The sequence below is a fragment of the Macrotis lagotis genome, chromosome X (assembly GCF_037893015.1).
Source record: "Macrotis lagotis isolate mMagLag1 chromosome X, bilby.v1.9.chrom.fasta, whole genome shotgun sequence".
Lineage (NCBI taxonomy): Eukaryota > Metazoa > Chordata > Mammalia > Peramelemorphia > Peramelidae > Macrotis > Macrotis lagotis.
Genome location: NC_133666.1, coordinates 195,363,148 through 195,380,045, shown reverse-complemented (window position 1 = coordinate 195,380,045; position 16,898 = coordinate 195,363,148). Strand labels below are relative to the sequence as shown.

At 36.2% G+C, this 16,898-nt stretch overlaps 1 protein-coding gene across 1 annotated transcript in view; it reads left to right on the top strand.

Annotated features, from left to right (window-relative positions):
* The window catches only part of LOC141499897 (uncharacterized), a 140,998-nt gene that overhangs the window by 29,581 nt on the left and 94,519 nt on the right, over positions 1–16,898 (top strand). Inside the window, exon 6 of the mRNA XM_074202683.1 lies at positions 11,713–11,823. Within this exon, the coding sequence (XP_074058784.1) occupies positions 11,713–11,823 (111 nt within the window). The remainder of the gene's footprint in view (positions 1–11,712; positions 11,824–16,898) is intronic.

The following is a 16,898-nucleotide window of genomic DNA, read 5'->3' as shown; positions in this document are numbered from 1 at the left end:
TTAAGTGTCTTAGACCAGATTTGAAACCAGGTACTCCTGACTCCAAGGCCGGTGCTTTATCCACTACGCCACCTAGCCACCCCCATTATATTCTACTGGGGTACATGGAGATAATATTAAACAAAGAAATACACTATAATATGTGGAGTGATAGAGAATAATAGTGGATACAGAGTTGGACACAAAATCAGGAAGACCTGGTTTAAAGTTCTGCCTCTACTGTGGCAGAGGTGGCAGATGGATTGGAGAAAAGAGAAACTAGTAACTGAAAGTCCAGTCAAGAAGGAGTTAGAGGGGCAACTAGGTGGTACAGTGGACAGAGCACCGGCCCTGGTGTCAGGAGTACCTGAGTTCAAATTCCGCCTCAGACACTTAATACTTACCTAGCTGTGTGGCCTTGGGCAAGCCACTTTAACCCCGTTTGCCTTGCAAAAACCTAAAAAAAAAAAAAAGAGTTAGAATAGTACAGTTTAAAGATGTTAGCTTGAACTAGGGTGTTTCAGCATGGAGAGTGAAGATTTGGGGAAGTATAGGAGAAATTATGTGCAAGGTAGACAAAAGACTTTACAACTGATTGAGAAATAGTAAAGAGGATGACTCCAGAGTAAACCTGGGTGCCTGGAAAATGATGGGACATCTGAGAGAAATTGGGGAGGGGGAATGAATTTGGTTTTGAACATTTTCCATTTGGCATGCATTTGAAGGTGTCATACAGGAATTGAGGGTTCAGAACTAACCAGTGCTCAGGAGAAAAATTGGAATTGTCTATATAGATCTGGGAGGCATCTTTTTTTATTTGTTTCTACAAGGCAATAGTGTTAAATGACTTGCCCAAGGTCACGCAGCTAGGTAATTATTAAATGCCTGAGGTCAGATTTGAACTCAGGTCCTCTTGCCTCCAGGGCCAGTGCTCAAACCACTATGCTACCTAGCTGTCCCCGGGAAGGCATCTTTAAGAATTCATAATTGAATCCATGGAACATGTTAAGATGATCAAGAAAACAGAGCTGAGACCAGAGCCTTGGGGGCCTTACAACTCTGGGAGAACATGAATGACAATCCAGCAAAGCAAATGGATAAGGAATTATCAGATATATAGGAAAACAAAGCTGTGTCAGAAAGGCTAGAGGAGGACAGAGTATTGATCAGCCATATCAAAAATCATAGACAAGTCAAGGATGAGTATTGGGAAAATAGACTATATGATTTAGCAATTAAGAGATTTTTAATTCCTTGCTATAGTTGTACATTGATAATTGTATAGAGAGATGGAAAGTTAGATTTTAATGGATTGAGAAATGAGGGGAAGAAAAGAAATTAAGGAAAGGAGAAAATAATATGATTTTTTTTCCTGAGTGAGTAACTGTGAAAATAAGTAAATGAGTAGCTGCCTCTTTTAAATAAAAATTCTTTTTTCTCTAGAAAGTGAAACTATCTGTTACTCATCCAAGTTGAAGGTAAAGGAGACGTTAAAGTCCAACAATCTCTTTCTACTACCAGTCTTTGCTCTCCATAATCATCATCCCTATTTGTATAGAGACAAGTTCATAAGCATTCATTGCTTTCCCTCCACCTGATGATAGTATGTAAAGTTTGATCAGGATGGTGGAAGAAAAGCATACCTTAACTTGATCTTTATTGTTGTTCTCATCCCCCACCCCTAAGTCCTCCACCCCAATGTGTGTGTGGGATAAGGAACAGCAGAAGGGAATGCAGTATAGAGGCTCCATGGCATTCTCTGTCCTTTCTCCCAGTGCTTGTACTAACCCAAGCACCCACCTCCATTTCTTCATGTTCTTGGGGAAGTCCTGTCTGAGGGGGAAAGGACCCTGCCTCAAGTTAGATCTGATAGGCTGCTGCCCTATGGTCCTAGATTCAAAACTAGCCCAGTAAGAGATCTAATATCTGCATCTTAAATGATGTTTGACCTTCATTCTCAAAGATGTTACCATGACAAGTACATGAATTAGATTTGAATGAGGCAGTACTGTGCTAAGTCACCAGTCTCATTTCTCCTCCAGAGTCATCTGGGACCAGATCTGAATCAGGATGTTTGGAGATGGCTCTGAATGTGAGGTAATCAGGATTAAATGACTTACCCAAGGTCTCACAGATAGTAAGAATCAAGTGTCTGAAGGTAAATTTCAACTCCTGTTCTCCTGATTCCAAGGCCAGTGCTCTATCCTCTTCACCATCTACCTGCCCCTGCATCTTAAATAGGCAGGTGATAGAAGACTAAAACTTGTTGGAGCTCATGGCTGGGAAGCAAAACAATCCCCAATTTTTTTCCTCCACATTTTCTCTCTATATCTGGGTACACTTCTAGTCCCTAATTAGGGAAGTTGAAAGATTAGGGGTTACCTGCTCTTTCCATTCCTGGTCCTGAGAAGTTAATTATTCTCCATTCTCTAAAGTCAAAGCACTTAAAAGTCACATCTCTTACCTTAGTCTGGTTTCAGATCACCCAGTGTTGGATCCAAGGTGACCAAGATAAATTTATAGACAGATAAAGTATTTCATAATTACTTACAATGAGCCAGATGTTGTGATAATGAAATTAACACAAGTAACCAAGATAATCCCTAATATCAAGGAGCTTACATTCTAATGTAAAAAAGAAAATGCTTAAAGGGAATCCAGGAGATGATGGGGAGGGGGTCAAAGGGAGACACATAATTTTTCCTCGCTTAGGATATAGTTCCAGGAGTAAAATAGAGTAGAAGGAGATGGTGATGATGTTGAGCAGAGGTGGAAGTAGCATATACTGACCTAGAAGCAGGAGTGGCCAATGGCTTAATTCTTGATGTAAGCATTTAAGCCTTGGAAACAGGCAAATGCTGCAAATTGGGGTTTGATTTATTGTTTTGTTGATTTCTAGACGTAAGAAAGTGATGAAAAATGATATTTATAATAATGGAGATTAAACTCAAAAGTTAAGTGCTGGTTGTTGTTTTGCTAGTACATCACTGCCCAGAAATGATTTCATCAGACTTAGGGAAGAGACAGGTCAAAGCTGGAAGGTTGGAAGAGTACAGTATTAGAGCTAGTTGGTACAGTGAATAGATCTTTGATTCTTGAATCAGGAAGCCTCCAGTTCAAATCCAACCTCACACATTTGATGGGATTCCTGATTATTAAACCCCTGAACATTCTAGTCTACTCTATTTTTTTGTTTTTAGGTTTTTGCAAGGCAAATAGGGTTAAGTGGCTTGCCCAAGGCCACACAGCTAGGTCATTATTAAGTGTCTGAGATTTGAACCCAGGTACTCCTGACTCCAAGGCCAGTGCTTTATCCACTACACCACCTAGCCGCCCCTAATCTACTCTATTTTTGATGAGGTCCTGATCTGTTCTGAGTCTCCTGGGTGTCTTTTCTGGGGCCTTTGCTAGGACTGGGAATTCAAGTCTCATCCCTTAGAGAAATAGAAGCATTGAGGGGTCGTTTAAATATTCTGTCCTCAGGCAAATTTTCTACCCTTGGTCAAATACCCACCGGAGGACAAAACCTGACTTGCCCTGGCCTAGTTAAGCTTCTAAGAATCAATAAGAAATGAATATTACTATCAATAAGATTTTTTAAAAATGCTGAATGTGTTAAGGGTCAAACTAATGCTAATTAGCACAAATTTATAATAAATAATGGAATCTATCAACAATTATGTGGATTTTCTCCAGAAGTGTTTAGCAATCTGGGAGTGGGAAGGGTTAAGTAGATGACTAGGGGCAAGATAACTTGTTGCCTGAAGTCTTTTCTTCCAGGGACCTTTCCTGGAATCCAGTATATCCTCTCTGGAAGCCAAAGTAGGAAGCCAAAAAAACCAAAACTCTTCTTTCTCCTATCCATCCACCCCCAGAGTAATTATTCCTTGTACCCATGAAGAGATTTTTATGGAAAAACCTAGGCTAAGGGGTTACAGATCTCTTTCAGTCCAAATCAATAAATAATTATTAAGTGCTTACTTTTTGCAAAGCACACATTCTCTAATCTAAAGGGCCTTATTCTTTCTCTAACCCCAGAGAACAAAAATAATTAGCCTTTGGATACTAAAAATGTTTTACTGTTCAAAATTAAGCAAACTAAAACATCCTAACCCTCAAGATTTGGTATAACTGTGTTTCCAGAGCAAAATACTGAGAATTTAATAATATTTTATGATTTATTTAATTCCAAACTTCTTTGCAGCTGTTCAGCAGGGATACTTATATACCCCTCTTAGATTCACACTTGGCCCAAATCAAAATGGTTAGATTGCAAAACTTTTAATCTGCCAAAAGTCCTCAGGCTTCTCTAATAGGCACACAGTTAATCCAGTTTTCTGGTTCCATCTAAATGAATATTGCCCTGGCAGACATTCATGCTACTGCTGCTATTCCCATTTGTCTTTATCCCTTTCTTTTTAATTTGTTCCCCGTTGCTGAAGAGCAGCAAATTCATTGTCTAGTCATATCTACTAAATGAGGGGGTTTAAGCAATTTTAAATTATACATATTTTAAGCAGGTCGGTGATTATCCCTTCCTAACCACACAAAACATTTTTCTGGATGCACCAGAGAGGCTTAATTGCATGCTAAAGATAAAAAAAGATAAAGCTGGGAGACCTGTAGGTGGAATAGTTCTGATCATGCCTAAGTACATAACAACTGAGCCTGCTTGGTGCTTATGTAACTAATTGCCTACACTCAGCTGGCATAAACATGGACATTTTCACTGAAAGCTTAAGCAGTTGTGAATTTTCACTGCATCAACAAAAGAAACAGATGTTCCAACTTTGGTACCCAGTGTGCTTGAAAAGGAAACTATATCATTTGATGAAAGGCAAAGTACTGAGGAAATTATGGGTGCTGGACAGTCCCATTTCCCTAAAAGCACTGGCATTAAAAATGCTAATGCAATGGTGTACTCTTTTTAAAGTAGGTTTTCCTTTGTTCTTTTGTTTTAATTTCAAGTTCCCTGACAATATACTATTTAAATATGCTTGAGAGGATGCAGTCAATATCTGGTATTCTAATGGAATTGCCAAGTTAGGGATCCTCTCTTTGTGACCTATTATGACACATGACTTTGGGGAATTAATATACTGGTTCTCCTTTCATCCTATTGCTACTATGCCAACTATGAGGCATCCACCTCCATACAAGAGTTGGCCACCCATGCAACCATTCATGTGGTGTATTTTTTGGGTATTGTCTTCTACCACTAAGTTGTAATGTCCAAAATTCTCACAATAGTTAGTGGCTAAAGGAGTTTATTCTTCCAAAGTAAGATAAACACTCCAAATCTTAAGACATGATTACCAGGTACATTCTGTAAAAATGGACACTTTAAAATCAAATTTTAAAAGGTGAGTTACTTCTAGAAAATGTTCCTACCTAAAAGATCTATATCCATTTTATTTGGGGTTAAAGTAGAGTTAAGGGATAGTGTATCACTCCCTCAATGTAAATACTATCTGAAAATGAAGGTCTTAATACAATTAAGCATTATGTCACTGGTATTCTTTCTCATATTTACTACAAGGATGTGTTTGATCACATGACTATCTTAAAAAAATAACTATAGTATGAGAAATTTGGTAGTCATTCTTTCTCTCTTTTGGGTGTAACTTTTTATGCAACTTTAATTTTTCAAATATTCTTTTGGAATTTTTCCCTCTGGGTGATATCTTGGAAATCAATCTCTAAATGCATTTAAAATTGTGTCTTCTCAAGCACAGATTCTTTCTTTATGTATTTGGTCAGGTTCAGAAACTGTTCCAGATTTCATCTTCTTAAGTGCCATTGTCTCTTGAAATCATTAGCAGGGTATTGAATATCAAGTATCTGGAACATTTGATAGTAGTTAAATTATCCTTTGTATATTTCAGACACACACTGCCAGAGGTATTGATATAAACAAATACATCTGAGTGTAGCCTCTGGAATTTGGGGGTCAAAAATTAAAATTGGAAATTGAAGGTTACTGAAAGATAAAGAAATTTACATGCTCTCTGGGATTTTAAAACTGCTCAGGATTTTATTATAGCGTATTGCAAAGTAAACTGGTTAAAAAAAAAAAAAAACAACTTTCCTTCCCCTCCCAGAGAAGCAGCAGGACTTTAGGACAGGGAATGAATAGCAAAAGGCTTGGCAGCATTGCTTAGTAGATGGAGAGAAAGGGCAAGGGGCCTGGGTCCGCATGGGAGAACCAAGCCTGAGTAGAGGAGGTCCAGTTTAGGTTTTTATAGCCTTATCTGAGTATCGAGGACAAAAGGGGAAATCCTTCCCCCACTTAGTGACCAAAACCGGGTAGAAGTGGAGGCTGAGGGAATGAGAAGACAAGATACAAATTTTACATAACAATGAAACAATAGGAATCAATTTAAATCTCAAGAGCAAAGAATCTTCCTCCCTTGACAAGATTTATCTGCATTGAAGATTACAGAATTTGTTTCTGTTATATCCATAATTCTTTGCATCATGAGGTTTGCATTTCTTTCCATTTGTGAAGATTAAAGTGCAACCAATATTCAGTTTAAACAATGTGCCTTAAACTCATGAATAGGTCACCAATGATACTAAAGGTATGAAGGACTCCCTTGCATTTTGGTATTTGAAAAGGGGTATCACACTTCATTTGTCCTCTTGTAACTAGCTTTATATAAGATAATGTTTGGGGCTTCTTTTCTCTCCTTTGAACTAAGTTCTTTCCTCTTTGTTTTGACTTAGTTCTCTGTTTACTTCATGTATTTCTATACAATATATTTTTTGAAATGTTCCCTTTTTCAAGTGAGGAGTACCTTTCATGTTCTCCCCATTCCCTCTCCCTCTCCACCTCCACAATTATATAATCTTTTTCCTGTCACACCAATCACAAAAAAAAAACAAGTTTTCCCCTTCTTTCCTGTTTCTCCCCTAAGATTCCATTTCTTTATTTCCCTTTTCTTCTCTCTTCTTTTGAAATATCAAGGTTTGGAGTTTGTTACTCAATGACCCCCAATGATTCTGAAGAGAAAATAGTATCTTCTTCCCCTTTCAGAATGTAATTATTTCATCATGTATTTCTTCAAAGTGGTTTAAATTTTTTTCTTCATATTTTTTTGTTTCAAAGATTCTTTTTTGTTTATTTTTTCTTTTTTCATGATGCTTTAACAATCATTGAGTCTATTAAAGGTCTAATTTTTTTCTTCATTTGTAGAAAAAAGTCATCTTTACAAAGTGAATTATTCTTGAAAATAGGCTCCCTTTGGGGAGATTTATTATATATCTCATGTTTGCATTTCCTTTCTTATATTGTTGCATAATCCTATGTGCTTGTAAAAAGAGTTCCTTCTTGGGGGTTTTTTTTTGATCTGTAGCTTGTCAGTCATATTTTTATGTCATATTTTAAGTGTGACAACCAATAGAATTTTCTCCATTTTTACTTTATTTTCTGGTTCCAATGGACCTGGATAATTTTTTTAATGACTTCTTAAAATATGTTATTCAGGTTTGTTTGATTTTTTTTTTCATTGTGGCTTTCAACAAGACCAATGAATCTTAAATTCTCCTTATCCTATTTCTGGGTGTGATATTTTTTATAGTATAACTCATGTGTTTTTCCAATTTTTTTTTGCTCTTTTGATAACATCAAATGAATTATTGAGTTATTGAATTACCATTTTTGTTTCATCCAATAAGTTTTTTGGTAAGTTTTTTAAAGCTTCTGCTCTGTTTATTCTCCTTTCAGTGTTTTTTTTTCAAAAGAAATCTACTTTCACCTCTTATTCCTTTCTTCATTTCTTTCAGTGTAGTTTCCATTCATTCCCAGAATCCTTGTGGCTGATGTATCTTTTTTTCTGAGCATCTATTTATATGTTTCTTTTGAAGTTCTATACTTCAAAATTTCCCTTTCCAGTCCCTCCTAACTGCCTACTTTCCTTTAGGTTAAAAAGGAATGGAGTTTAAGCTCTGGAAACTTTATTCACCCTCAGTGACACCACAGTCTCAATTAATTGTTTTTCTAAGGGAAATCTGAGGCCCAAGTTCAAGTTTAAGGGTCCTACTTATTAGAACCTTTAAGGATTATATGATCGTTCATAAAACTAAACTGTTTTATGTTCCCAGGGAAATTTTTAATCTCCTATGCCAGAATGCAGGGTTCAGGGTCCTAGTAAAGATAATTTTGAAAGGACTATCACTCCATTTTCTGATTTCAAGTTAATGACATACCCACAGACAATGGAAAGAAACTCACTTATAAAAAGAAAATCAAACTTTCAAAACACTGTTGGCAATAGTAGATAGAAAAATAAAAGTTGTTTTTTAAAATTCTGACTAGATGGATGGAGAAAGAAGCTGCCCCTCAGTCATTATGCCTCAAAGCTGAAGTGAGGAGAATTGTCTATCAATCAAGTCTTTCCTCCTATTGTGTTGATACAAGTCCATCTTCCTGTCGTGAAAAATAAGACTAGCTCCCCTAGAGAAAAATGATTGATTTCCATCCCATTAAATACTCTTATATTCCCTGTCTGTTCTGTCACACTATCACATCTCCTATCTATGCTTCCTCCCTATCAAAGACTTCCCTTCAAAAATCCACATTCTATACATCTCATCATACTCTCTCATCTCAAATCTCCACAGGATCACTAATCGTCTCACTTCCTCCATAGAACCTAAGGAAAAGATTTATACAGGAATATATTTTTTCTTTTAAAAAAAGAGAGGAATCATATCTTTTCCTCAAGGAATACACCAAACCCACTAGATCTATGCAAAATAGATTTAGTTTTATTGGTGAGGAGGGACTAACAATGGGGGACTCAGAGAGGACCTCTTGAAGAAAGTGGTATTGCTGGTGAAACTGAAAGGAACTGGAGATTCCAAAAGGCAGAGAAAAGGAAGGAGATGATTCCAGAAACAGAAGTACAGATTCTGGTAAGGTATGGAGCTAGGAAATGGATTGTTGTATGTGGACAACATCAAGGACAGATTGGTTTAACTAAAGAGCATGTGAAAAATAATAATTTGTAATCTACTTGGAAAGAAGGCTAGAAATAGGAAAGAGGGCCTTAAATGCTTTTTTTTAAATATGTTTTATTCTAAAGGTAATGGGGAACTCTGGGTTTTTCCTTTCTTTTTTTTCTTTTTTCCTTTCAGCCCCAGTGGGCCTGCCTGCCTCAAATTTCTTCCTATTCTAATTCCTCCTCTATTCATCCAGCAAAGTGATTTTCTAAAAATGAAGGTCCTTTCACCACCTTCTCCCCCAAACACACACACACACACACACACACACACACACACACACACACACACACACACACACACACACACAAGTCAAACTCCAGTGACTTCCTATTGCCTCCAGGAGCAAATACAAAACTGTTCTTTTTGGCACTCAAAGTCTTTCATAACACCTTCCCTCCCACCCCCATAGTCTTTTTCCATCTTAGACCTGACACATATTCTTCAATTCAAGGACAAGTCTCCTAGATATTTTATGATTCAAGATGCTCTGTCTTTCTGCTCTAGGCATTTTCTTTGGCTATCTCGCTTGCCAAGAACACTCTCTCTTCCTCCCTAGCTCCTGACCTCCCCTAGCTTCCTTTAAATCCCAACTAAAATTTCACTTTCTACTGGAAACTTTCCTTAACTGTTCTTAAATCTAGTGCCTTCCATGTGTTAATTATTTTCTTGGCATATATTTATTTTGTATGTTATCTCCCCACTTGTTAGCTAATTTAGGGCAGGATTTGCTTTTTGCCTCTTTTTTTTTGTGTCCTCAGTACACTACCATATTGTTGTTTAATAAATGTTTACTGATTAACTGATTGATTTCTGAAGAGTTCTGAATAGGGAGGAAGTTGAGCTACAGAACTGTTTGTTCTTCTGGCCCTTCCCATTTTCCACAGTCCTTCTATCTTGAATGGATAGAAGCTTAGCTGAGGCAAAGATGGCCTCTTATTCCTGAACAGAGAGCATGATTCTTTGTTGTTTTGTCTTTTTTTGTGAGAGAATTTTTATTGTTTTTTTTTTTTGTTCTCCCACCCCCGCCCAAGGAGAGAAGCTGGAGAGTGTTAGAGCTGGATGAGAATTCTTTATGAAAGCGTTGTTGTAGTTGTTCTGAACATGTCAGTCTCTTCATAACCCCATTTGGGGTGTTTTTGGCAAATATTCTAGAATAGTTTGCTGTTTGCTTCTCTAGACCACTTTACAGATAAGGAAATTGAGGGAAATAGTATAAAGCAAATTGCCCAAGGACACTTGGCTAATAAGTGACTGAGGCTAAATTTAAACTCAGGTTTTTCTGATTCCATACTTGGCATTCTATCCACTGCACACCTAGCTGCCTTTTAATTAACTGCTTTTATTAGTTGATCTTTCTTTTCTTTTGGGAAATTTCTCCTTTTTCATGAGGTGATTTATAGAGGGAATTATGTTTCTCTGGAGACTTCTGTTGCAGCCAGCATCCCTGCTTCCTCAAGGGTAGCTAGACCTATACAGTTGGTCCTCAATTCACTCTGAATGAACCATCAAGCTACATTATGTAACTAAGGCAACTGTGCCAGAAACAAAGCACCTGGAGCAATCATCATGGGTTTCATATGCATGTAGAAATTTGAGATATTGTTCCTCTATCTTCCTCGATTTATAGTTTTCTGGCTGAATGTTGCTTAAAAATACTAAAGATGATGCAGTCAGTTTCTAAGACTCTAGAGCCTTGAATTAGGAAATGTTTCCTTTTATTTATAACCAAGCAAAGCAGATTCAGCACTAATGATGTTTGCCTACAATTACCTCACTCAAGTAACTGAACTATGTTCTAAAGATCAAAATTCCATGAGCAGTTTTAATATATCCTAGAGGAAAGAACATGAAGGGGAGTTTAATAAAATACTTCAGGCTCTTGAGGGTTTCAGATTTAGACAAGATGACCATCAATTCTCCCAGTACTCTGAGAACTGAAAAAGAAAAAGTGAATTTGAATTTCAGAAAAAGACAAATGCAATCTAAGAGTGTGTGGAAATTGGTACCTACTATAATAGGTTTCTAAAAGAAGAAAGAGACCTTAGGTACAATGCTACCTAAAAAAGAAGAAAGAGACCTTAGGTACAATGCTACCTAGAAACAGAGGGACACACCAAGTGACCTCTGAATGGATTCTTTTGACCAGAACCTCTTTCATCCTCAAATCACGGTTCAGGTCTAAATAGCGAAAAGAATAGAAAACAGTCCTTTAAAGAAATTATGCATTTTATAGCATTAATCAGTTTTCATCACCACCTCAAAAGTGATTTAATTATATGTTCCTTACAAAGAGATTGAAGAAAAGTAAAGTTAAATGACTTTTCCTTTATTTTTCCCCAGCAATACTGATGAAATTACAATACATAGATGACATTGCTAGCTGAGAGACTAATGCTGCAGTTGTCCAAGAGAAGACCTGAGTGTCAGCAAAGTTGTGGTGGAGAAACCACTGAATTCAGGGTCAAAAGACCTGCATTCAAATTTCTTTCACCTTTAAATCATCTAGGTTTGCTGATAGTGTTAGGAAGTTTATATATAGAAATGAAAGGAGCTTGGGATTGAGGAGACTGAAGTAGTGTGGACAGTGTTTTCTTTTCTATTCATGTCAGAAAAGCTTGACTAAAGTCGAAATGAAGGTCCTTAAGAGAAAGAACACCCTTTAGGAGTGCAAAACAACAAGAGACATGCTTTTTAAATTGAACCATTGTTCTCATTCTATATTTATAGACAGCACAGCTGAGGAAGCTGGGCTCCTGATTGGAGATATTGTGTTAGCTGTCAATGGCACTGATGTCACCAGTGTTGCACATTCAGAAGCTGTGAATCTTGCAAGAAAAGGTAAGATGAGCATATTGCAAAGAACAGATTCAGCCCAGAGTGGTAAAGAACTATGTTAGACCTGAGATTTTGTCATTGTTGGAATGGAGGTTTAGGCTTTGGGATTGGGGGGGAGGGGAAATTACATTGTTGGTATAAAAATACATCTCTTTCCTAAGGTCTAAATGTTTTGTTACGAAAACTGTTCATATGAATTAAATAAGGTTTCTCTTTCATCTTTAAAGATTAGGGTTCGTCTACCAAAATTATGACAGTGAATTTGTAGAGAGATAATAATGTACAATTTAGAATATCTCCTTCACTCTTAGGCAGCACATAAAATGTCCATCAAAAAGTGTTGTTCAATAGTTCTTAGAATTAAAAATTTCAGTGTCATGATGTGTATAAGAAATAGATAAATAAAATGTACAATCACAACACTAAGGTTCTTTCAGATTCTCCTTATCCTGAAAGAAGAGTGCCCCATTCTGACTCAAAAGAAACCACCAGAGAGCAATAATACATATTACTTCCATATTCTCTGTGGAAGATGGTTAAGTCCTTTTCCTTACTTTGCCAAATTTTGTTACTATTCTTATTGGCACCAAATTACAATCTGTGCTACTTCTCTTTGCTTCCAAAATGAATAAAAATTACTTCAATGGATTTGTTATGTGAATTCATCTCTCCAATGATTACACCCATCTATTCCTGCTGAATCTGCAAGACTCTAATCCAGATCCATTCAACATGCAAGGGGCCCTTCCTACTACTTCTAAAAAAAAATTTTAAACTTTGAAAAAGCTCACTGTGGGGAATGGTGAGTATGATAGTGGCTCTAGAATAGAAAACTCAACCTTTTTCTGGTGAAGCTCCTATAAGAAATAGAATGGTAGCATTGATAGAGGTGTTGAAAAAAAGTATTGAAAAGGAAATCTTATTGGCTAATGATGGAGAAGGAAGGGGATGTATGTCAGATCTAACTATTCTTACAAGTTCCTGTATTTGAAATTAGGGAAGGGAACAAAAAAACCAAGAATTTTTAGGCACCTGTGGATCTTTTCTTAACATAAACACTTTACAGATAAGTGATTTTTGAATGACTCCAATATCAATAAGCCATTTCCTTTCATTAAAATATAATCAATTCCATTTTACTACTTTATTTTGTCTTTACCATGTCTTTCTCTTGCTCTCTTTCTTTTTTTTTTAGAAATGGAGGAACTTTTTTTTTAACATAGTCATACTTTTTCTTTTTTTAAATTGATATTTTATTTTTCCAATTACATGGGGTTTTTTTGCAAGGCAAATGGAGTTAAGTGGCTTGCCCAAGGCCACACAGCTAAGTAATTATTAAGTGTCTGAGACCGATTTGAACCCAGGTACTCCTGACTCCAGGGCCGGTGCTCTATCCACTGCGCCACCTAGCCACCCCTATCTCTTTCTTTAAAAGCAAAAATTATTTGTGAAACCTCAGCAAGATGACTTTGTACAGGCTCTTCCCTATGAATGGACCATACTCTCTCCTCTCTTGGGTTTATACAAATCTTAGCTTCTTTTGAATCTTAGCTCTACCTCCTACATGGATCCTCTAGGTGTTGGCCTTCATCTCCAAATTGTTTTATTTGTCATGTATTTATTTTATAAATATTTTATATCTTGGGCAGCTAGGTGACACAGTGGATAGAGCACCGGCCCTGGAGTCAGGAGTACCTGGGTTCAAATCTGGCCTCAGACACTTAATAATTACCCAGCTGTGTGGCCTTGGGCAAGTCACTTAACCCCATTGCCTTGCAAAAACCTAAAAAAAAATATTTTATATCTTCTTATATGTTCACAGAAAAGAGAAAGGGGAAGAGGAGGAAAAGTGAATAAACATTTATGTAGCATTTTTACATTTTATATTGTGGGTTATGTGCTTTAGAAATGTCTTCTTTGGTCATTCATTAGAGTCACAGAACAGATATTTGTAATGTCAGTCCATGATACACACACATACACACATACATACATACATACATACATACATACATACAAACATATACTGTTAGATGAGCTCCAAAAGTTTTCCACTTAACATCATATCTTAATTTCGACAAGAAAAATTAATCACCTCCTTAGCTCTTCCTGGGTCAATAATTAAGATGAACTCTTATAAGAATGTCATTTAGGAAGTTAAAAGCCATAGTATAATGAAAAGTTATCATTATCCCCACTTATAGTTGAAGAAACCGAGGCAAAAAGAGGTCAAGAAACTTGTCCAGCTAGTACCTGAGGCCAGATCTGAATTCAAGTCTTATGAGCTCCAGGCCCAGTCTTCTATATTGTATCACCAGAGCCCTCTAAATGATTTCCCATAATAGAATATAAGCTTCATGAGAGGAAGGAAAATTTCATTTTGTCTAGATATCTTATGTGTACCCAGCATGATGCCTGACACATTTTAATGCTTGTTGATTATTTGATGATTCAATTGTCTAGTCTTGTTCATTTGTTTCAGTGTTCATTCACTCTCATTTCATATGTCTAGATCACGTTTTCCAGCAATTTTTTTACTATTTTCCTCTATGTCTAGTTTTGCATTGCAGTCACTTAATATCAAAATTTATTAATTTAAATCAATAGATTTTATCTCTTTCACGGAATTTATTTACTTCCTCATTTTTAATAATTAGCTGGTGGATAAGTTGAAATTATTTTCATGTTAATATCTTTATAAACCATGATATTTACTATCAAAAATTTGATGGAAAGTTATAGATAATATTGTTTGTTGATGATATTTTTAAATAACATTATTTTGGATGTTTAAAAATATCCATACATATATCAAAATTTCATACACATTTCTTTGAAAGATATAAAACTATAGTCTTTGATAATATTCTGATTACTAATATCAACTGGGTTTAAAAAAACAAAGATGTATGTTCCCTCAATCTCACTGTCATGGAAAAGATCTACTGCAGAGAGAAAGTTGTAAAGGGATTCTTTCTTTGTGGATGACATTTTGTTACTTACATCAAATCTTAGAGCATTTCAATGCTTCCTAAATAACATTCATAATCAAAAGAGTTCATCTTAACTATAACTATACCCAGGAAGAGCTAAGGAGATGATTAATATTTGTTGTCAAATTAAGATATGAATTTATTTGGAAAACTTCTGGAGCTTATCCAAGAGTAAATATATCATGGACAAAGATTACAATCATCTCTTCTGTGACCCTAAACTTATCCTGGAAATAAAGGTACATACAAAAAATTCCAGTATTTTTTTCTGGAGATATTCAATTTATTTCAATTCAGCAAAAATCAAAATGAATGTATTAGGTGCTGACTTTATACTAGACCCTGTATTAAGGACTGAGAATACACAGACAAAAATGTTGCATTCTGAGAATCATGGAACATGAAAATTTCAGAAAAAAAATGAAACTGAAGGTAATTCTTAAGATAATTCTGAATAGAAAAAGAAGAGGGATGAGTGAAAAATTACCAGCAGGTAGTATGCATGTTCCTTTTTTACTTTGTAATATCAAAAGAATGTGAGAAAAATCCCTCACTACATTGAACTGAATTCTTCTGGGGAGGAATTACGGGAAAACATTGATAGATGGATAGATTTCAATCTGCATCATTAAGGGGAAAGTGCCCACAGCAATGAGATCACAAATTAGTATTTTTGCAAATGCTTATAATTTAGCAACAGCTAAATTGACCTTTATATGTGATTGAAAAACTGATTCTTAATACTCTCTGACACTCTATCATTCAAACAAACAAACAAAAGGGAGCCACTCAGCACTAAGGGTCATTTTGTATTTATCTGTTTTATAGGTTATGCTATTTTCTAAGTTGAGGATTTTTTTCCCTCAGGGTTCATTTTTCCCTGACCTTCACTGATAATGACAATGGTTCCTCAGTGGAGTAATTTGTACTTCTAATATTTTAAAGGTTCTAGAAGTAATTTTGTGATTTTTTCCCCCTCCTTTCACCATAGTTCTTGAGACACTAGTAGTGTGTTTTTCTTTCATTGGAGTCAATCCAATTTTTATTAATAGCATTTGCATTTAGAAAGGCCAATATTACCCACTGCTTGGTGGGCCATTGCCAGTGATCTTGACTTTTGTCTTTCCACTGAACTTTAATAACTCTGGAGGAGAGAATAAGGATAAAATCTTTTGCAAAACTCTACCCCTCCTCTTATCTAAATCATGATGTCATTGATTCTCTTCAAGAACAAAGGAGCAACAACAAACACATCATCCAGAAGCATTTACTCAAAAAGAATAGAAAGAACAGTATGCAGTTCCCTCCAAAATTTGAGGTGTGCTCTCCTATGCACAGGGTCCATTGAGGGAGGAGTGGCCACAAATTTGTCCAGGGGTTATGAGTCGTACAGGCAGGAAAGACATATGGTCAAGGGAGCTCACAGCTCCGTAACTGCAGTCTTGATATCCTTTCTTTCACTGCAAGATCCTGATGAGGTTCACCTTGATGATGCAACTCTAGAATTAGACTCTTTTTTTGGTATTGTTTCTCAGTTATACTTGGTCAAACTGGTCAATCATCTGCAAAGCTATTTCCTCAGTGAATTTAGCTACTCTGAGCTGAGCAAATAATGTTTCTACTAGACTGTTAATGTCTAGGCTGGTCCTTGCAGGTTTCTCTAAACTTTTCACAAGGTGCAGCCTCTCCATTGAGCAAGTCTGTCTACTGAACTCCCTAGACTTACTTTTAGATAGGAAGTTGAGTGTTCTAGTACACTTTTCACATAGGGCAATAAACCTTAAAGTAAAGGATTGATAGACACTCCTCTTTATCCCAAGATAGGATCTGAAAAACCTAGTGTTCTTCAGTGCCATCTGAAGACAAAAAGCAAACTAATAACTTTTCTAGTCTAAAAATTTATTCCAGATTTGATGGTCACTAAGCTTCTGTTTTGAGCATGAAGGAGACCATCTTTCAAAAATAGACAGATTTTATTTAATGGGTCCTGTCTTATTGATGAAAAGAAATGGCAATCCTCAATCAATCTTATGATTGATCATTGCCCCCTTTTTCTTAGACCTATTATTCTACTAAGAACTGGAT